At 58.7% G+C, this 20,649-nt stretch overlaps 2 protein-coding genes across 3 annotated transcripts in view; both read left to right on the forward strand.

Moving 5' to 3' along the window:
• The window catches only part of NUP98 (nucleoporin 98 and 96 precursor), a 37,623-nt gene extending 21,113 nt beyond the window's left edge, over positions 1-16,510 (forward strand). Inside the window, exons 20-33 of one of the 2 annotated variants that reach the window (XM_058800655.1) lie at positions 617-781; positions 3,614-3,790; positions 4,849-4,999; positions 5,872-6,283; positions 7,306-7,535; positions 7,949-8,218; positions 9,094-9,251; positions 10,376-10,519; positions 11,771-11,913; positions 12,378-12,599; positions 13,277-13,518; positions 14,056-14,210; positions 14,925-15,036; positions 16,085-16,509. In XM_058800655.1, the coding sequence (XP_058656638.1) occupies positions 617-781; positions 3,614-3,790; positions 4,849-4,999; positions 5,872-6,283; positions 7,306-7,535; positions 7,949-8,218; positions 9,094-9,251; positions 10,376-10,519; positions 11,771-11,913; positions 12,378-12,599; positions 13,277-13,518; positions 14,056-14,210; positions 14,925-15,036; positions 16,085-16,296 (2,793 nt within the window). In that variant the 3' untranslated portion in view covers positions 16,297-16,509. Of the gene's footprint in view, positions 1-616; positions 782-3,613; positions 3,791-4,848; positions 5,000-5,871; positions 6,284-7,305; positions 7,536-7,948; positions 8,219-9,093; positions 9,252-10,375; positions 10,520-11,770; positions 11,914-12,377; positions 12,600-13,276; positions 13,519-14,055; positions 14,211-14,924; positions 15,037-16,084 lie in introns of both variants that reach the window. The other variant, XM_058800656.1, reaches the window with a different exon arrangement.
• Positions 16,511-17,717: 1,207 nt separating this feature from the next.
• Positions 17,718-20,040, forward strand: CHRNA10 (cholinergic receptor nicotinic alpha 10 subunit). Its single transcript, XM_058800347.1, has 5 exons — positions 17,718-17,778; positions 18,031-18,176; positions 18,469-18,623; positions 18,922-19,454; positions 19,556-20,040. Exons 1-5 carry the CDS (start codon positions 17,718-17,720, stop codon positions 20,038-20,040), a joined length of 1,380 nt encoding a protein of 459 aa, XP_058656330.1.
• Positions 20,041-20,649: the final 609 nt, after the last annotated feature.

A 20,649-nucleotide genomic window follows, 5' to 3' on the forward strand; every position in this document is an offset into this window, starting at 1 on the left:
GTTCCTGGGAGCGTTCAAGGTTGGATGTGGCTTGGACCAACAGACCAACCTGCACTAGTGGAACATGCTCCTGCCCATGGAATGAGTGATCTTTAAGGTCTCTCCCACTCCAAACCAGTCTGCAGTTCTGTGGTGAAAGCTGTGGCCCCAGACCTGCCTAGAGCAGGTGGTTTTGTACTACACATAATCAATAACACATGCAAAATGGATGGGGCTTGAACAAACAGACCAGCCTGCACTAGTGGAACATACCCCTGCCCATGGAATGAATAAGCTTTAAGGTCTCTCCCAGTCCAAACCAGTCTGCAGTTCTGTGGTGAAAGCTATGGCCCCAGCCCTGCCTAGAGCAGGTGGTTTTGTAATACATGTAATCAGTAACACATATGAAATCATACAATTCCCAAGCACTACAGCACTGAACTGTCATCCCAGAGTCCACGACAGCTGATAAATTTTAAAACAGCAGCCTCTGTATAGAGGCAGAATTTGTTGCAGGTGTCCCAAGAGTTGTGTGTTAGGACGCCTGTATAGGGCACAATTACACCTGCCTGGTGTTGAGGCCTTCCAGAGATTTCACTGCCAGGCTGTGACACGTTTGTCCTTCTCCTTAACACAGGTAGCACACTTTTCCAAGTATGGCTTGCAGGATTCTGACGAGGAGGAGGAAGATCGTCCTTTAAAAGTGGACACCAAGAAGTTAAAGACCACCCCTGTGCCACCCCCAGGGCACCTGCCACCCCAGCAGATGGCCCTGAACGGCAAACCAGCGCCCCCGGCTCAGGTAGAAGGAGAGCAGTGCCTAAAGGGGGTTGATGACACGGAATTTGGAGAATAGCTGTGCCTGGGAAGGGGGTGGTTGGAGTAACGTGCAATCTGGAGAGTGAAGCCTCACAGAAACTCTTCTGAGCTCTGCCTGAGTGGCTGCGTGTTGTTTTCCTTTGAGACACTTGACATTGCAGACTAAGGATGGGGCGGGGAGGCTTTCAACCCTTGTTTCTTGTTTGAATTCTAGTCTGAGTTTGGCAGATTTGCACCTCTTCTGGAAGAACCCTTGTTTTTGTGACTATTAAATGCACGCCCGTAATGCCACCGCCGTGTGCTGCCTGCCTGGACAGTGATGCTGTGCACTCAGTTGCCTTTACCACCATTAGTGTGCAAGACTGTCTGCTTTCCATTTTAAGAATGTGCTCTATTTTTATTAAAATAATACTTTTTGTAAGGCTGGCTATATGCTGGCTTCGTAAACATATTTGTGTTGGATGTGACTGCTTTAAACCTTTGCAAAACATCCTCAGTGCTGGGCCCATCTTACACAGCAATGTTTGATCCACAGGCACTGTTTGATCTAGTTCACTGGGAATAGCAGGAGCTCAGGTGGGCAAGAGGCCAATGGCCCCTGCCCCTGGAATGGCACAGCCATGGTGTGGGCACAGCCCCAGGGCAGGGATGGTGCCCCAGGGCAGGGATTGTCCCCCGTGCTGAGCACTGTGTGACACCTCAAAAGAGAGTGTCCAGTTCTGGAAAGAGAGCCCTGGAGGGGCTGGAGCGTGTCCAGGGCAGGGAACGGAGCTGGGAAGGGGCTGGAGCCCCAGGAGGGGTTGAGGGAGCTGCGGAAGGGGCTCAGCTTCAAAGGGGGCTCAGGGGGATCTTGTGGCTCTGCACAGCTCCTGACAGGAGGGTGGAGCAGGAAATGGCCTTGGGTTGTGCCTGGGGAGGTTTAGGTTGGATATTGGGAAAATTTCCTCCTGAAAAGGGCTGTCCAGCCCTGGCACAGGTTGCCCAGGGCAGTGGTGAAGTCACTTCCCTGAGGGGTTCCACAGCCTGTGGATGTGGCACTTGGGATGGAGTCAGTGGTGGCCCTGGCAGTGCTGGGGCATGGTTGGACTTGGGGGCTCAGAGGCTTTTCCCACCTCAGCAGTTCTGTGCTTGTAACACAGAACTCCTCCCTGGTACCCAGTGCGAGTCTCTGCTGACCATTTGTGTGGTCAGAGCTCTCCGGGCAGGTGAGAGAGCCCTCAGGACCCTGATCCCTGTTAGCAATTCCAAAGCGCCATCTGCTCCCCGGGCAGAGCATCCTGCTGCTGGGGCAGGCTGAGGCTGCCACCTCTGCTGGGTTCTGCATGGAGAATCCCAGAGCAGTGGCCAGCTGCTGCTCCAGCTCTCACAGCTAATTAACACCCACTCATCCATCCCTCTGCTCGAATGGCTCCTTAATTATTTGCATTTTGAGCTGCACACGTGGCTGCCCAACAGCATCACTTCAGCTCCCCTCCCTGCTTCATGTTCAGAATGGGGGACCAGAGCTGAGCTTTTAAACACTCAGGAACACTGGAAATATCACTGATATATTCAAATATATCAGTGTACTTAGCAAAAACTCCTCCAGGTTCATTAACCTCTCTGACTTGCATAACATTGACTTAGGTTTTAATTTCTGAAATTAGGAAAAACATCAGTTTCCCAAAGCCCTAAGGAGCATCATAGCATCACTTAAAACGTCCCAAACACTTGGTGTAGAACACATCTGGTAATACTGTTGTTTGGGCTGTAAGAAGCATTTAGTATCTAGACTTGGTTTTTGCTTTGTCCTCCCTCACTAAGTTAAATATTAATGACTTTATTAATATTGCAAGGGAGCTTGCTGCATTAAAGCCCAATGAAGGGAGCAGTGAAACTTGTGTGTTTGTAACCATATTTTGACTTGTAAATCTGTTCCACACGTGGGGCCAGGCTCAGATTCTGCATCTGCCACTCAGTTCTATCCTTACAGCCCCCCACAGGTGATTTTATCTCAGCTGAGACCCTTCACCCCATCCTGGCTGGTTCTACAGAGCTAAGCACAGCCTTGTGAACGTGCTCCTTAATTCCTGAGCAGGATTCCCAGGACACTCCCTGCCTAGGCCTCCTCGCTCCTGTTTTTGCATCACTTCACTGCTCTGTACTGTTTTTTCTGGGAAGCTGGAAGCATGAGGCTTTCACAGGACACAAAGCTGAATGTTAATTATCGGGATGGTTAAACTAGAGCTGAACCAGTACAAGGGAGCTCAGGTCCCACAGAGCCAGCTGGGCAAAAGTACAGCCCATGTGAGCAGTTAGCCATGGAATCATGGAAGGGTTTGGGTTAGAGGGACCTCACAGCCCACTCAGGGCCACCTCCCACCGTCCCCAGTGTCCAGCCTGGCCTTGGGCACTGCCAGGGAGGCAGGGGCAGCCCCAGCTGCTCTGGGCACCCTGTGCCAGGCCCTGCCCATTACAGTATCCATGAGAAATGCAGATCTTGGTGGAATGTAGGCTCTGTGGCTGGAGTTTGTACCACATGGGATGGATCTGGGAGGAGGGGAGGGAGGCAGGCAGGGCACACAGAGCTCTCCCTCGCTGGGCACGTGAGAACCACTGCTGAAGAACAGTTCTCTGAACTGAATGGCAGAACTGGGAAAACTCCAGGAGGGCACCGCTGCTGTGGGACTGCTCCTTCCCTGGCATGGCACACCCTGAAGGTTCTGTGTGTCCATCCCTGCCCTTGGTGTGCAGCCTTGGCAGAGCCCTCCTGGGAGCCGTGGCTGTGCTGGCTGAGCTGTGCTCTGTGGGTGTGACCTGGCCTCTGTATCCGCAGCCCCTGGAGCTGGAGCAGCTGGGCAGGCTGGTGGAGCTGGACAGTGACATGGCAGACGTCACCCAGGAGCCAGCCCAGGAGCCCTTGGCAGAGGATGCCCTGGCCGAGGAGCAGGAGGCAGTGCCAGCGTCCACGCACATCGCGTCCACCCAGGGCATCAACCCCTACGTGCTGCAGGTCAGTGTCCTGCCCTGCTCTCTGGGAAGTGAGGGGAGCACTCCTCAAGGATGCTTTTGTGTCCCCAGGGGAGGCAGGTCAGTGTCCTGCCCTGCTCCTTGCTGGGAAATGAGGGGAGCACTCCTCAAGGATGCTTTTGCCTCCCGAGGGTGGTCACACACCAGCCTGCAATGATCAGGGCATCCCATGGAGTGGGACTGAGCTCACACCATACCTCTGTTCTGGGGAAACCCCACACGTGGAGACATGGAACACCTTAAAGCCAGAGCTCAGTTTCCAGAACTCTGCCTTGCGGGCACTGGGATAAGCTGGACTGATACCAGAAGAGCTGCCTTGGTCCCCTTCTGCCTTGGTAGATAAAAACATTTTGGGGTAATGGGTCTTGATTTGGGGCTTGGTGTTGGTGCTTTTATTTCACAATACCACAGAAGATTTGGGTTGAGAGTAATCATAAAGCCCATCCCACCCCTGCCATGGCAGGGACACGTCCCACTGTCCCCAGTGTCCAGCCTGGCCTTGGGCACTGCCAGGGGTGCAGGGGCAGCCCCAGCTGCTCTGGGCACGCTGTGCCAGGGCCTGCCCACCCTGCCAGGGAACAATTCCTCATGGCCAAGATCCCATCCAGCCCTGCCCTCTGGCACTGGCAGCCATTCCCTGGCTCCTGTCCCTCTCCAGCTTTGTAATTTTTGTGGAAGGACAGAACCTTGAGCACTTCTGGGCTTCTCCCTGTAATGACAAATAGACCAGAAGTTACTCCTTAAGCTGACAAACAGCAGACAGAGCTGAGATCTAAGAAATGAGGATTATTGTGGGATGTCATCCTATCCCCATTGAGTCCTGTGCGCTGATGTAACAAGTAGTTTTAACCCCATCCATCAGGCAGCAAGCCTGAGCTGTGCCTGCACTGTTCCTTGGAATGTTTGCATCATGGCTGTGGTGTTTGGTCATGTGCTGCATGTAGGAGTTTTTTGGGTGGGAAGAGCTATTTTGATGAGCTTAGTGAGCTGCAGCTGTGGGAGGGATTGCTGATGTTCTGGCTTGGCTTCCCACATCCTCAGATCATGAAAGCTTCCTTGCTTGCTGATGATGACGACCTGGATTTGATCCTGGATTATCCTGGGAAGCAACCTGTCAAGATGGACACTTCCCAAGATATCTGCTCCCCAAGGCTTCCCATTTCAAAATCACAAGGACAGAAAAGACACTCAGGTATGGTGAGAAACCACAGGTTGTGCGAAGAAGGGTGAATTTAACATGAACAGGCAAAACCATGGGGTCTGCAGCAGTTCTTTCCTGCCACTCCTCCCTCCTCTGCTCATTCCGTGCTCCAGCACAAGCCCTGCCCTGAATGCTCCAGTGCCTGGAGCACCTCCTCACCTCTTCTGATGCTTGCACTGATCTTTTAACTTCTTTTTTTCTTTTCTTTTTTTTTCCTGCTTGTCTGGATTTTTCCCCCCTTTTAAGATCTCCCAGAGGCACCAACTTTGCAGCGTGGTTTGGAGGTGGCCTGTGGTGGCTCTGCTGTGGTGGGCACCAGCTGTGCCCTGCACAGGGCAGCCCCTACCAGATTCCCCCACTGCCCAAACCTTGCCCCTTGCACCCAGTGCACCCACTAAGTGGTGCTTTCCATAGGGATAACGAGGAATACGTCTGGGAACAAGCAGGAAGGTGCTCCCTGATGGAGGAAACCCATTAATTCAGATCTGTTAGTCAATTCAAAGCCCACATGACTGGCAGGCACAGCCCTGAGGTGTGTGTGAGCCCTGCTGGTCCGTGTGCAACCCCACTTCTGTCCTGATGTCCTGATTCTGACATTAAATCAGGGACTCCCTTGGGAATGGCCCAGTTTGGGCTGGGCCTGTGCTGCTGGGAGCACCCCTTGTGTTCCTGTGGGCAGGGCTGGAGGGTCAGTGGGGCTCAGCACTGCACACACTCACACTTGGCTCCATGTTCCCATCACACCATCCAGGCCTTTGTCACTGGCTGTTCTGGGAATTCCTGAAATCCCTTCAAAGCCCAGCAATGCCCTCTGAAACACGGCTGCCCTTCCACTGACCGTTCTTGCTGCTTCTCCCCACCAGCTGCTGGGCTGCTGCAATCCAAGTTTGCCAGCGTCCTTTCCCAGGCACCGAGTGCTGCCGTGGCAGATGCCAAGGGCCCCAGGACTTTGGACAGTGCCCCCTCTGCCGCCCTGTGGTCGCCGCTGGCCTCGGCCTTCGCGGTGCCCGCGGCCGTGCCCGAGGTGCAGGTGAAGACCGTGGGGGCGCGCAGGCAGCGCGGGCTCGTCCCCCTGGAGAGATCCATCACCTACGGGAAGGGGAAGCTCCTGATGGACATGGGACTCTTCATGGGCCGCTCCTTCCGCGTGGGCTGGGGCCCCAACTGGACGCTGGCCAATTGTGGAGATCAGCTGAGCGGCTCCAGTGAAACAGAGGATGCTCAGCTGGAGCCCGTGGAATACGGATTCCTGCCCGCCCCCGTGGCTCCCAAATCGTGAGTAGTGCTTCCCTTCAGGATGGATGGGACAGGCTTGCTCTCCATGGCTGGCAGAATCCACTGTTCCTTCTGGCATGCAGGAGTGGTGCAAGATGGGGTTAGTCATGGAGATCTCCTTCACGGCCTTTCTCCACAAAAATATCTCTGTCAAATCCTGGAATAACCACCCCAGGTTGTTCAGGGTCCCAAAGCCTGTGAGTAGTGCTTCCCTTCAGGATGGATGGGACAGGCTCGCTCTGCATGGCTGGCAGAATCCTGGTTGCAGATCACTGTTCCTTCTGACGTGCAGGAGTGATGTAAGATGGGGTTAGCCATGGAGATCTCCTTCATGGCCCTTCTCCACAAAAATATCTCTGTCAAATCCTGGAATAACATAGTAAGAGGATTTGGTTTTTCTTTTTTATCAAACAAATAGCACTGTTACCCAGCACAAGGTTAAAGAGAAGGGTTAAAGTTCTTGTCCAGAAAGCTTCCAATCTCTTGGTTCCCCCTGAGGATGTCTGCCCTACCTAAGGAAGTTCTAGTTCAGCTTCTCAGCTCCCAGACACCTTCATACTGCCTGTGCATCCAGCAGCACGTGGGCCTTTAGGGGTCTCCATACCTGAACCAGACTGGAATATAGCCCAGTCCCACCATTGAAGTGCTCCAGAAAGCTTGTCTGGATGTTCTCCAGCATATGTGAAGTGCTGAGGAATGAGCTGGGGTGAAGGTGTGCTTGCTGCCTCTGCAGAGTTCAGTGAGTCACAGTTTACTTACCAAATCACAGAAGGTTTGGGTTCAGACACTTAAAGACCATCCTGTTCGAACCCTCTGCTGTGGCCAGGGACACCTTCCACTACCCCAGGTTGTTCAGGGTCTCAAAGCCTGGCTCCAAATCCCAGACTCTCACCAGGATCTTCATGCCTTGGGTCATGTTTTACTGTCGGGTTAATTAGGACAAGCTGCAGGATGAGCTGCTCCACTTGCATGGAGAACATGCAGAACTTTTGCTACTGGGTCTATCTCCTCTTTTTCTCCAGACTCACAGAATCCCCTTTCAAAGTTCACGTGGAAAAGTTGAGCCTGGAACAGTGGAGATTGGACAGAGACAAGGAGCTGTATCTCACCCCTCTGGAGATAAAGCTGAAGCACACCACTGTCCATATGGATGAGCCCTGTCCTCTCCTGGCCCCCAACCCTGGAGTCTCTGCTATCCATGACTATGCTGACTGGGCCAGGAAAGCATCCGAGGATCCCACTGTGGCAGAGAGTGAGTACAGAGTGATCTTTCTCACTGAATGGTTTGGGCTGGCGCAGCCCTCCCAGCCCATGCAGTGCCAGCTGTGCCCCATGGGCACCTTGTCCCCAGCCCAGAGCACTCAGTGCCACCTCCAGGGGACACCTGCAGGGATGGGCACTGCAGAGCTCCTGGGCAGCCCCTGCCAAACACAGTGGGGAGAGGGAACCCTCCGGGGTGGGGACAGTGAGCCCTCCAGGGTGGGAGACAGTGAACCCTCTGGAGTGGGGACAGTGAACCCCTCCAGGGTGGGGACAGTGAACCCTCTGGAGTGGGGACAGTGAACCCCTCCAGGGTGGGGGACAGGGAACCCTCCAGAGTTACCCTCACGTGAGCCCCTCTGAGTTCTGTGCTCGCACTGCTGACACTGGTGTGTGTCCCCACAGGCGTTGTGAAGCACTGGTGCCTGGCCTGGACGTTGTGTGAGGCCATCTGGGGCAAGCTGAAGGAGCTGGAGGCCAGCCTGGAGGAGCCCAGCGAGTACGTGCTGGCGCTGGAGCGGCGCCGCGCCTTCTCGCGGTGGCTCTCGGAGACGGCGGCCGCGCGCATCGAGGAGGAGGTGGCGCTGGCCCGGCACGGCAGCCACGTCGAGGCCGTGTTCAGCTGCCTCACGGGCAAGAGGATCGGCGAGGCCTGCAGGCTGGCACAGCAGGCAGGTGAGCACCCCGGGCTGCTGGGCACTGCCCAGGGAATGGGCACGGCCCCGAGGCTGCCACAGCTCCAGAAGCCTTTGGCCAGTGCCGCCAGGGATGCCCAGGCTGGGCTTGGTGGGCTCTGGGCAGGGCAGGGCTGGCACTGGGGATCCCTGGGGGTCAGTCCCACTCAGGATATTCTGGGATTCTGTAAGGTTCCTAAATCACAGCTTTTGTGTAGAGGAGAAAGGACATGCACAAAGAGAGATTAAACTTAGAGAGCTCATAGTCACTGGCTGCTTTGCATGTGAAATGTTCCCTTGTCAGTGGCCACAAAATCATGGAATGGGCTGGACTGGAAGGGACTTAAAAGCCCATCCAGTCCCACCCCCGCCACGGTCAGGGACTCCTTCCTTTATCCCTGGTTGCTCCAAGCCCTGTCCAGCCTGTCCTTGAAGATTGGGTAGGGGCTGCTGCTGGATTCCCTGGTCCCCTTCCCTGTGGCTCTGTCCACAACCCCCAGTCAGAAAGGGCTGCTGGGGTGCATTTGGATCTGGGAGTTTTCATAGTCACTCCTTTGAATATTTGATGATCTTTTTAATTGAGCTTCTGTTCAGACATTTTATATTTGGGTTAAAAACATGTATTTTCAGAGCCTTATGGCAGGTTTTATCCCTGTCTGTTATACCAGGTGTTTATGGAGTGGTTTATTTTGTAAGAAATACTGGAGTTGTGTCCTCCCCATTCCATCCCCCAGTGGATGGGGCTTGGAGCAGCTGACCTAGTGGAAGGTGTCCCTGCCATGGGCAGGGGCTGGAAGGGGATGAGTTTTAGGCTCCCTCCCACCCAAAGCCTTGTTGGGGGGCTCTAAGGTGTGCAGCTGAGGGGTGTCCCTGCAGGTGACCACCGCCTGGCGCTGCTGCTGTCACAGCTGGCTGGCAGCCAGCCCGTGAGGGACCTGCTGACCCTGCAGCTGGTGGACTGGCACCGCCTGCACAGCGACCGCTTCATCCAGGAGGAGCGGCTGCGCCTCTTCGCCCTGCTGGCGGGCAAGCCGGTAAGGACAGACCCCTGGGGACAGCCCTGCTGGGGACAGCCCCACAGCCTCACTGGGGACAGACCCCTGGGGACAGCCCTGCTGGGGACAGCCCCGCTGGGGACAGCCCCACAGCCCCCCTGGGGACAGCCCCGCTGGGGACAGCCCCACAGCCTCACTGGGGACAGACCCCTGGGGACAGCCCTGCTGGGGACAGACCCACTGGGGGCAGCCCCACAGCCCCCCTGGGGACAGACCCACTGGGGACAGCCCCACAGCCTCACTGGGGACAGACCACTGGGGACAGCCCCGCTGGGGACAGCCCCACAGCCACACTGGGGACAGCCCCGCTGGGGACAGCCCCACAGCCACACTGGGGACAGACCCGCTGGGGACAGCCCCGCTGGGGACAGCCCCACAGCCACACTAGGGACAGAACCACTGGGCACAGCCCTGGTAAGGACATCCCCCCTGGCGACAACCCCACTAAGGACAGCCCCACTAAGGACAGCCTCCTTTCTTTCCTTCCCAGTTACCCCCCCTCTGGTGAGCCACTCAGCCATGGGCACTGCAGGGAGGGGCTCCTCTCCCTGAGCCACCTCCTGCTGCTGCACAGCTGGCTCCAGGTGTGGCTGAGCAGGGTTTGTGTTCCAGGGCTGTCTGATCGGGTTTTGTGCTCAGGTGTGACTGATCAGGTTTTGTGGCTCCAGGAGTGTCTGAGCAGGGTTTGTGCTCCAGGAGTGTCTGAGCAGGGTCTGTGCTCCAGCTGTGGCTGAGCAGGGTTTGTGGCTGAGCAGGGTTTGTGCTCCAGGTGTGACTGAGCAGGGTTTGTGCTCCAGCTGTGGCTGAGCAGGGTTTGTGGCTGAGCAGGGTTTGTGCTCCAGGAGTGTCTGAGCAGGGTTTGTGGCTGAGCAGGGTGTGTGGCTCCAGGTGTGGCTGAGCAGGGTTTGTGCTCCAGGTGTGACTGAGCAGGGTTTGTGCTCCAGGTGTGGCTGAGCAGGGTTTGTGGCTGAGCAGGGTGTGTGGCTCCAGCTGTGGCTGAGCAGGGTTTGTGCTCCAGGGCTGTCTGATCAGGGTTTGTGCTCCAGCTGTGTCTGATCAGGGTTTGTGCTCCAGGGCTGTCTGATCAGGTTTTGTGGCTCCAGGTGTGGCAGCTCTCCGAGAGGATCAGTGTCAACGTGTGCTCGCTGCTGGACTGGAAGCGCTGCGTGGCCGTGCACCTCTGGTACCTGCTGCCCCCCACGGCCTCCATCTCCAGGGCTCTGGCCATGTATGAGTCAGCCTTTCAGGTGGGTCACTGCCTCCTGCCCTAAAGCAGCCCTTCAGGGTGCTCCTGCCTGCTGCTGCTGCACAGAGGCTCCAGGAGCAGCCAGGAATTGCTGAACCTGGGATTGAGTGTAGGATATGGGGGGAATGGCTTCCCACTGCCAGAGGGCAGTGTTAGGTGGGATACTGGGAAGGAATTCCTCCCTGGGAGGGTGGACAGGCCCTGGCACAGGGTGCCCAGAGCAGCTGGGGCTGCCCCTGCATCCCTAAAAGCATCCCAGGCCAGGGTGGACAGGGCTTGGAGCAGCCTGGGACAGTGGAAGGTGTCCCTGTGGTAGGGAGTGGAACTGGATGATCTTTAAGGTCCTTTCCAGCCCAAACCATTCTGTGATTCTATAGCATCACAAGTTCTGTGGAGAAAACCCATTTATGGAGTGTTCCCAGGTTTATGTCTAGCTGTTTGACAACTGGAAAAAATTAGGAAGAGGGATAGTGGCCAACAGCAGGAAAACCCTTTTGAGCCAGGCAGCCTGTTCTCCTACTGGGGTCATTAATCCTTAGCTGCCTTGTCCAGCAGCCCATGGTGCTCCACAGCCCATGTGTGCCCCCCCAGCCCCTGTCCCACGCCTGTGTGGCCCCCCAGCCCCTGTCCCACCCCCCTGTGGCTCCATGCATTGTGCAGAGCCCTGTGTCTTGCTGCAGAGCTCTCAGCTCTGTGTGCAGCAGGACAGAGGGTTCTGCTGAAAAACATGTTTAATCATTTAACTAAAGCCAGCTCAGCCCTCCATCCTCAAGGCAGCCTAAGCACAGCAGCAAGTCTGGAAACGTGTCACTGATGTTTGCTTCAATATCCAGTGTTGGGCACTTCTGAATACCCAGCTGTAGTGCAAGTTCTGAGCTGATTGTTCTGACTGACTCAGTGTGTCCTGTCCTGTTGTGGCTGCCCAGACCCTCCTTAGCTACAGAGAGAAGGCTCCCTGGGATGTACCCACCTCATTCCACCAAGGCCCACGTGGTTTTCCAGCTACAAAAGCCTTTGGGAATCCAGGCTGTGTGTGAGAGCTGGCTGTACCTCCAGGCAGTGGTTTTTAAGAGCTCAGTGTGAGACATGAACCCGCCTGAGCATTTTGGGTTCAGGTTTTTCATGTTGGTCCATAGTTCTGGGGAGGTTCCACCTGCAGGTGCAGAAAGAGTCTCCTGAGCCTGCTGAGCTGTGGAATTCAGTTTTGTTCAGAGTATGGTCTTCAAACTTACCGTTGAAACTATCTCCCTAGAACACCTCAGAGTGTGAAAAATATGCCTGCTGTCCTCTGCCTCCTTACCTGGAGGATTCTGGATATGTCATTGAGGAAGATGACAATGGAGGAAGGCCCCTGAGAGACGTCTGCTTCCATTTATTAAAGCTCTACAGTGACAGGTAAGAGTTCAGTAAGTATTATAAAAGTCATGATCAGTCAGTGACTGCCTGAGTTCACCAAGCAGGGGGATGAAATCAGCCTGAACCTCTTGGAGCAGTCCAAAATCAGCCCCACATGTACCCCGACAGAAGGTGGTGCCACTTGGGGATGGTAGAGTTGGGAACCTTAAGTTTTGGGGCACATTTGTGGGGTTTTGGCTGCTTTCTGTGTCTGAAGAGTACAGGAAGGCTTCTCTGTAGCTGTCTTTATTGAAGGCAGTGAGAAATCTGCAGGGGAGCACACACAAAGGAAAAGGGGTGACAGTCTGGGTGCAGACTCATTAGATTTTAGCAGTGAACACTGTTAATTTTCTTCTTAAAAAGAAAACCAAACCCCCATAACTGATGTAAATCACACATGTGGAGGTGGGTGAAGGGAGGGGACTGGATGTGATTCTGTGGGCACAACCAGCTCTCCTCTGCAGGTCCTACGAGCTTGACCAGCTGCTGGACCCCAGGAGTGTCACCTCTGACCCGCTGGATTTCCGCCTCAGCTGGCACCTGTGGGAGGTGCTCAGGGCCCTCAACTACTGCCACCTGTCCCAGCAGAGCTGGGGAGTGCTCAACACCAGCTATGCTGCCCAGCTGGAGAGCGAGGGGCTCTGGGAGTGGGCCGTGTTCGTGATGCTGCACGAGCCTGACACACAGTGAGTGACCCTGGGTGGCTGTGCTGGGCTTGGTCACATCCTGAGTGACCCTGGGTGACTGTGCTGGGCTGGACACACAGGGACAGTGACCCTGTGTGACTGTCCTGGGCTGGACAGGCTGTGAGTGTGACCCTGGGTGACTGTCCTGGGCTTGGACACACAATGACAGACCCTGGGTGACTGTTCCAGGCCTTGCAATAACTTGGGGTCAGTCCTAAAGACCTGTGGTTGCAGTGGTTTCTCCCACATGGAGCTGTGCACTCGGAGGGCTTTATGCCACCTGGGAAAATCCCAGAATCCCGGACTGGTGTGAGGTGGGAGGGTCCTGAAGGCCATGTTGTCCTGCAGTGTCTGCTCCTGTGCGGGTGGCAGGAGCAGTGACAGCTGCCCCATATGCCCACTGTGTGGGGGCACGAGCAGTGACAGCTGCCCTGTGCCCGCAGTGTCCTGCTCCTGTGTGGATGGCAGGAGCAGAGCAGTGACACTGCCCTGTGCCTGCAGCGTGGGTGGGTGGCAGGAGCAGTGACACTGCCCTGTGCCCGCAGTGTGGGTGGGTGGCAGGAGCAGTGACACTGCCCTGTGCCCGCAGCGTGGGTGGGTGGCAGGAGCAGTGACACTGCCCTGTGCCCGCAGCGTGGGTGGGTGGCAGGAGCACTGACACTGCCCTGTGCCCGCAGTGCCCGTGAGAAGGCCGTGCGCGAGCTGCTGGGCCGGCACTGCGCGCTGGCCGAGGGCCCCGAGGGCTGGGCCAAGGAGACCTTCCTGACGCAGCGCCTGTGCGTGCCCCCGCACTGGATCCACGAGGCCAAGGCTGTCCGCGCCAGGATGGAGGGAGACAAGCACAAGGAGGCCCTGTTCCTCTTCAAGGCTGGCCACTGGAACCAGTGCCACAAGCTGGTTGTCAGGCACTTGGCCTCAGGTGGGTCTTGCTGCTCCTCCTATGTCCTGAACTTAGAGCAGCACACAAAGGCATGGTGGGAGTGGGATCCCCTCTGCTCTGCAGCCAGGCTGGGAGAGCTGGGGGTGCTCACCTGGACAGGAGAAGCTGCAGGGAGAGCTCAGAGCCCCTGGCAGGGCCTGGAGGGGCTCCAGGAGAGCTGCAGAGGGACTGGGGACAAGTGGGACGGGGTGGGACTGGATGATATTTAAGGTCCCTCCCAACCCAAACCAGTGACACCATGCTTCCAAGCCATGGGGTGGCCAGTGAAGGGACCAGGCTGGGTTTGGAGCAGCAGAGTCAGCACAGAGGGCCTGGCAGTTCCGAACCAGCTCTCCCTGCATACCTGGCATGGTGCTTTTCCTGGGCAAACAGGGAAGCAGGGCAGTGCTTTCCCTGCCGCACAGCCCCACCTTCCTGGGGCACAGGGGCCTCTGGGGACAAGGGCAGCAGTGGCCTTCTGTTCCCTGCTCTGTGGGAGACAGGATGGGCTCTGTTCCTAACCGCAGTTCTCTGCAGATGCAATTATCAACGAGGACTACAAGTACCTGAAGGGGTTCCTGGAGGACCTGGCGCCGCCGGAGCGCAGCGCGCTCATCCAGGACTGGGAGCTGGCGGGGCTGGTCTACCTCGACTACATCCGTGTCAACGAGATGCTGGACAGGATTCAGCAGGTGGGGATTCACAGCTCCCACGGGGGCTGCACTGGAGCTCTCACTGGCTGCTGAGGGGGAGTGTGATGGTGTTCTCATGGGTCTTAGGAGGAGGGAAGAGATGAGGATCTGACTCCATGGTTCAGAAAGCTGATTTATTATTTTATGATATATATTAAAACTATAATAAAAGAATAGAAGAAAGGATTTCATCGGAAGGCTAGCTAAGAATAGAAAAGATGGAATGATAACAAAAGCTTGTGTCTTGGACCGAGAGTCCGAGCCAGCTGACTGTGATTGGCCATTAAATAGAAACAACCACATGAGACCAATCCCAGATGCACCTGTTGCATTCCACTGCAACAGATAACTATTGTTTATATTTTGTTCCTGAGGCTTCCCAGCTTCTCAGGAGGAAAAATCTTAAGGAAAAGATTTTTCAGAAAATATCATGGCTACAGGGGAGGTTGGTGCTTCTCTTTGGCAGGCACTTCAAATAGAACGTGGGGCATCTCTAAAACCAGGCTTTGCTATCTGCTGTCACAGCAAGGGGTGGGCTGTGCCCTGTGGGTGTGTGACAGTGACAAGTGGAAGGGACGGGACAAACCCAGCAATCTCCATGTCCATTCCCCCAAATTCCTGTCCAGGCTTCCCCTTAGCCTGTGCTGGTGTGAACTGAGGCAGGTTTTGGCGTGTGTGTGTTTGGCCTTGGAGCTGACCCGTGTTTGCTTCCAGCTGGATGTGTCCACCTACGAGCTGGAGCGGTTACACACCAAAGTGACGTCCCTGTGCAACAGGATAGAGCAGCTGCAGTGCCACACGGCCAAGGACCGCCTGGCTCAGTCAGGTATGCTGACACCCTGTCCTGCAGCTCCCTGGGACACCTGGGCAGCAGCTGTATCCCCAGCTCACAGAACCATTTAGGTTGGAAAAGACCTTTCAGATTGAGCCCAGCCATTCCCTAGCACTGCCAAGGCCACCACTGACCTGTGTCCCCAAGTGTCACATGCACACAGCTGTGAAATCGCTCCAGGGATGGGGGCTCCACCACCTCCCTGGGCAGCTGTGCCAGGGCTGCACAGCCCTATGTGGGAAGGAATTGTCCCAGTATCCAACCTCAGCCTGCGTGGCCCAGCCTGAGGCTGTTCCCTCTGCTCCTGTCCCTGTTCCCTGGGAGCAGAGCCTGATTCCCCCCTCCTGCCAAGGAGTTGAGCGTGAGAAGGTCCCTACTTGGGCTCCTTTTCTACAGGCTGAGCCTCCTCAGCCCTCTTGGGGAAGAATCTTTCCCCAGTGTCCAACCTAAACATCCCTGGCACAGGCTGTTTGCTCTCCCCCTGTGGCTGCACTGCCTGTGCTGAGGGAGGGAACAGGGAGAGGACAGCACATCCAGTGCCTTCCCTCCTGAGCTGCCCCCGCCCCAAAGTCCTGGCTGGGTTTGCTCTGCAGCACTTCTGGGGCGGAGCACATGCAGGGTGTGCTGGTGTTCACAGGGATCCCAGGCTGAGGGGAGAGATGAGAATCTTGACTCCGTGTTTCAGAAGACTGACTTATTATTTTATGATACATATTATATTAAAAGAAAATTATACACTAACACTATACTAAAAGAATAGAATAAAGGATTTCATCAGAAGGCTAGCAAAGGAAAGGAAGGAATTATAATAAAATCTTGTGAGTGACCAGAGACTCCAAGACAGCTGGACTGCGATTGGCCATTAATTAGAAACAAGCACATGAGACCAATCACAGATGCACCTGTTGCATTCCACAGCAGCAGATAACCATTGTTTACACTTCATTTCTGAGGCCTCTCAGCTTCTCTGGAGCAAAACCCTAGCAAAGGTATTTCTCCTAAGATTGATGCGTGACAGCAGCGCTGTGTCCCGCTCTTGCAGACATGGCGAAGCGCGTGGCCAACGTGCTGCGGGCGGTGCTGAGCCTGCAGCAGGGCCCCGAGGCGGGCCCCGAGCCCGCGGAGCCGCGCGTGCCCCTGCGCCTGCTGGCCCCGCACATCGGCCGCCTGCCCATGCCCGAGGACTACGCGCTGGAGGAGCTGCGCGGCCTCACGCAGGCCTACCTGCGCGAGCTGGCCCTGGCCGCGCACTGAGCGCCCCGCGGGCCTCGCCCGGCACGACTCACCCCAGCACGGGCGGCCGAGGCAGAGCCGTGCCCGCTGGGGAACGGCCCCATGCCCGCCCCGGGCCCTGCCCCAGCGCCCGGCACCCGCCCCGGGGGGCGTGCCGAAGGTCTTCATGCATGAGGAGTATCGAAAGGTTTTTATCGAAAAAAATATAAATAAATGCTCTAGATTATTTTCCTGTCTTTTTGAAAACCACAAATAAAATGTTTATAGTACTCCCATGGGTACCTGTGGTTTTTAAGGATTTGGGTTTGAGTTTGGAGGCTTGTGTCCTTTGCTGTGCCACCCCGGGATGGGTGGGTGGAGGGTAAGGACAGCCCAGGAATGTCTGATACAATCCCACCTTGCCTTCGGTGGTCATCAGGATAGGCTCCTTCAGAATCTTGGGAGGAAACATCACTCATCTCTGGGACAGAGTGTGGGAACCCAGATAAACCAGATTGTGGCCTTTTGGTGCTGAAGGGGTTCCTCTAAAAGCTGGAGAGGGACTGGGGACAAGGCCTGCAGGGACAGCACCCAGGGAATGGCTGCCAATGCCAGAGGGCAGGGCTGGGTGGGATCTTGGCAATGAGGAATTGTTCCCTGGCAGGGTGGGCAGGCCCTGGCACAGGGTGCCCAGAGCAGCTGGGGCTGCCCCTGCACCCCTGGCAGTGCCCGAGGCCAGGCTGGACACTGGGGCTGGGAGCACCTGGGACAGTGGGAGCTGTCCCTGTCCCTGGCCGGTGGCACGTTCAGGTGACACTGGCTGTGTGCAGGGGCCGGGTCACTGCGGCTTCGCCTCCTTCCATTACTGTAATTGGGCCTGAGCGGCCCGGCCCGGGCGGCACGGGCTGGGATGAATAATTCACCGCTGGAAACAAAACCTGCGGCCTCAAAACCGCTCGGCATCTGCCGCCGGGGCTCGGCGTGGGAAAGGTGCCAGGAGGCGCCGGGGGAGCGGAGCCGGCGGATTCCCCCGGGGCTGTAGCTGGGGATGCTCCGGCACCCCCGAGCCCGGCGCCGCTGCCCCTCGCTGCTTCATCTCCTGGCTCCTCAACCTCCCGGCATTTCCTCCCACCTAACGGGAACGTTCTGCCCCTTCCCTTCCCTCGCTCTTTCCCAACCCCGGAGAGCGGGATGTCCCTTGCTGTGCAGGGCGGTCGCTCCGCTCCGGGGCTGCACCAGCCGCCCTCGGCTCCGCGGTGTCCCGGTGTCGCGGGTGCGGTGTCCTCGCCTGGGGACACAGCACCGACAGGCACCTCGTGGATGCCACCAGCGCCCCCAAACCCATCCCCGAGGGGACTCGGCTGCACCCGGAGCCCGTGCGTGTCCCCCCGCCCTGTCCCTGTCCCTGTCCCTGTCCCCGCCCTGACGTCAGCCGCCCCCCCGTGTCCCGCACCTGCGGCGGGATGGAGCCCGGAGCTCGCCTGTGCCTCGCCCTGTGCCTCGCCGGCCTCCTGCCGGCCCCGGGTGAGCGGGGGGGCTCCAGGGGCGCGGACCCCCTCCCCCGGTCCTCCCCCGGTGCCTGGGGCAGCATCGTCCCGCGCACGGGGAATCCCGGGGCTGGGGGCTCGGGCTGGGCGCTCGGGGGATCCCGGGGGTCCCGTCGGGCTCCCCGTCCCCGCCAGCTGCCGGAGGGTCCCGCGGCCGGGTCCCGGGGATCCCTCGGGAGGGCTCCGGCTGCAGCCCGGCCGCTCCGAGCCCCGCTCCGGCTGTCCCCAGGCTGCCGGGCGGCCCCGGGAAGGTTCGCCTACAAACTGCTCCACGACCTCTTCGCCAACTACTCCAGCGCCCTGCGCCCCGTGGAGGACACGGACCGGGCTCTCAACGTCACCCTCAAGGTCACCTTGGCCCAGATCATCGACATGGTGAGCGCCGGGCACGGCCCCGGCCCCGGCCCTGCGCCCCGCACCGGGTCCCGCTCGGCCCCGCGCCGACGCTCAGCCCTGGACCCAGCCCGGATCCGCCCCGCTCGGGTGGCCTCGAGCCAGCTCAGAGCACTTTGCAGACAGCCCGGTTACCCCCAAAACCAGCACGGGGCCCCCGAACCCAGCCCAGCTCCGCGGGGCACTCGGAGAGGCCGCGGGGCTGGGTGCGGGCCGAGGGGAGCGGGGCGGCCGCCGGGGCCATTCCCCCACGCCCACCCTCTCCCCTCGGCAGGACGAGAGGAACCAGGTGCTCACCTCCTACCTGTGGGTCCGCCAGACCTGGCTGGACGCGCACCTCACCTGGGACAAGGACGAGTACGGCGGCATCGACAGCATCCGCATCCCCAGCAGCTACGTGTGGCGGCCGGACATCATCCTCTACAACAAGTGCGTTGTGCTTGGTACCCCGGCTGCTCCCGGGGCTGGGGGGCCCGCCTGGGGCTGGGGGCTGCGGGGGTGCTGCCAGCCTCGTGGGGGAACAGGAGGGTCCTGGAGGGGGACATGGCTGGGGGTGCTGCCATCCTCGGGGAGAGCAGGAGGGTCCTGGAGGGGGACATGCAGGGAGATGGGGCCGGGGGTGCTGGCAGCAGCCAGCTGTGCCTGGGACTGACCCCAGCAGCGAGGGGACAGCCCGGGGCTGCAAGGGGCACAGGGAGGGGATCCACGGGGACCCCTCCCTGCCCAGCGCCGACGAGCACTTCGGCGGCTCCATGGAGACCAACGTGGTGCTGCGCTCCGACGGGCACATCACCTGGGACTCGCCCGCCATCACCAAGAGCTCCTGCAAGGTGGACGTGTCCTACTTCCCCTTCGACGGGCAGCAGTGCCGCCTCACCTTCGGCTCCTGGACCTACAACGGGAACCAGATCGACCTCCGCAACCAGCTGGACAGCGGCGACCTGACGGACTTCGTGGAGAACGTGGAGTGGGAGGTGCTGGGCATGCCGGCCACCAGGAATGTCATCACCTACGGCTGCTGCTCCGAGCCCTACCCCGACGTCACCTACACCCTGCTCCTGCGCCGCCGGGCCTCCTTCTACATCTTCAACCTGCTCCTGCCCTGCATCATGGTCTCCTTCCTGGCGCCGCTGGGCTTCTACCTGCCCGCCGACTCGGGGGAGAAGGTGTCGCTGGGGGTGACGGTGCTGCTGGCCCTCACCGTGTTCCAGCTGCTGGTGGCCGAGAGCATGCCGCCCTCGGAGAGCGTCCCGCTCATCGGTGAGCCCGGGGCCGGGCTCGGGGCCGGGCACGGGGGGCAGCGGGACCCCCTGAGGGCTGTGGGACCCCCGTGCCCCCTGCCAGCGCCGCTGCCCCCGCAGGGAAGTACTACATCGCCACCATGACCATGATCACGGCCTCCACGGCGCTCACCATCTTCATCATGAACGTGCACCACTGCGGCCCGGGGGCCCGGCCCGTGCCGCCCTGGGCGCGCCGCCTCATCCTGCACCACCTGGCCCGCCTCTGCTGCGTCTACGAGGTGGGCGAGAGCTGCAAGAGCCCCAGGCGGGCACCGGGCGGGCGGGCAGCGCCGGGGGATGCCAGGGCGGCGGGGGAGAGCCCCGGGGAGCGGCGGGCGGGCACGGAGGTGCGGGGCTGCCCCTGGGACCACTGCCTGTGCCACCACGATGCCCTGCTGAGCAACGTGGGGTACATCGCCGGCTGCTTCCGCCGCCACCGCGCCAACCAGCGCCGCACCGGCGAGTGGAAGAAGGTGGCCAAGGTGATGGACCGCTTCTTCATGTGGGTCTTCTTCCTCATGGTCTTCCTCATGAGCGTGCTGGTCCTGGGCAACGCTGCCTGACGGCTGTGCGGGCCCAGCGCTGCGGCCCCCAGGGACGGCGGGGGCTGCGGGTGTCTCATGAGGGTGACACAAACGTCCCTGGTGCCCCCATGGCTGCAGGGAGGAGCTGCTCCATCCCTGGGGAACGGGTGCCCGAGAGTGGGAGCCCCTGCTGCAGGGCTGGGGGGTGCCAGCCCCTGTCCCACTGCACCAGAGTGGGCACCCACACCCCCCGTGGCATCCTGCACCTGGGAAATGCACCAAACTGGAAATAAACCGTGGAAATGCACCAAACTGGAAATAAATCATGGAAATGCACCAAACTCAAACCGTGGAACGTGTGTCCTGCCCCTGCTGCCTGGGACGGGGTGGCCCTGGGAGGGATGGGGCTCCCCATGAAAGGGGTGGGGGGCTTCCCACGAGAAGGAGAAGCTTCCCACCTCTGGAGCTGCTGCCCACCCTGGCCAGGGCAGGCTGGTGCTGGGGTCCCTCTGTGCCCAGCCAGCCCAGCCCGTGGCAGCCACTGTCCCATGGCAATTCCGCATTGCCAAGATCCCATCCAGCCCTGCCCTCTGGCACTGGGAGCCATTCCCTGTGTCCAGGGCAGGGGTGGGGAAGGGAAGGGAAGGG

The sequence above is a fragment of the Ammospiza caudacuta genome, chromosome 2 (genome assembly GCF_027887145.1).
Source record: "Ammospiza caudacuta isolate bAmmCau1 chromosome 2, bAmmCau1.pri, whole genome shotgun sequence".
Lineage (NCBI taxonomy): Eukaryota > Metazoa > Chordata > Aves > Passeriformes > Passerellidae > Ammospiza > Ammospiza caudacuta.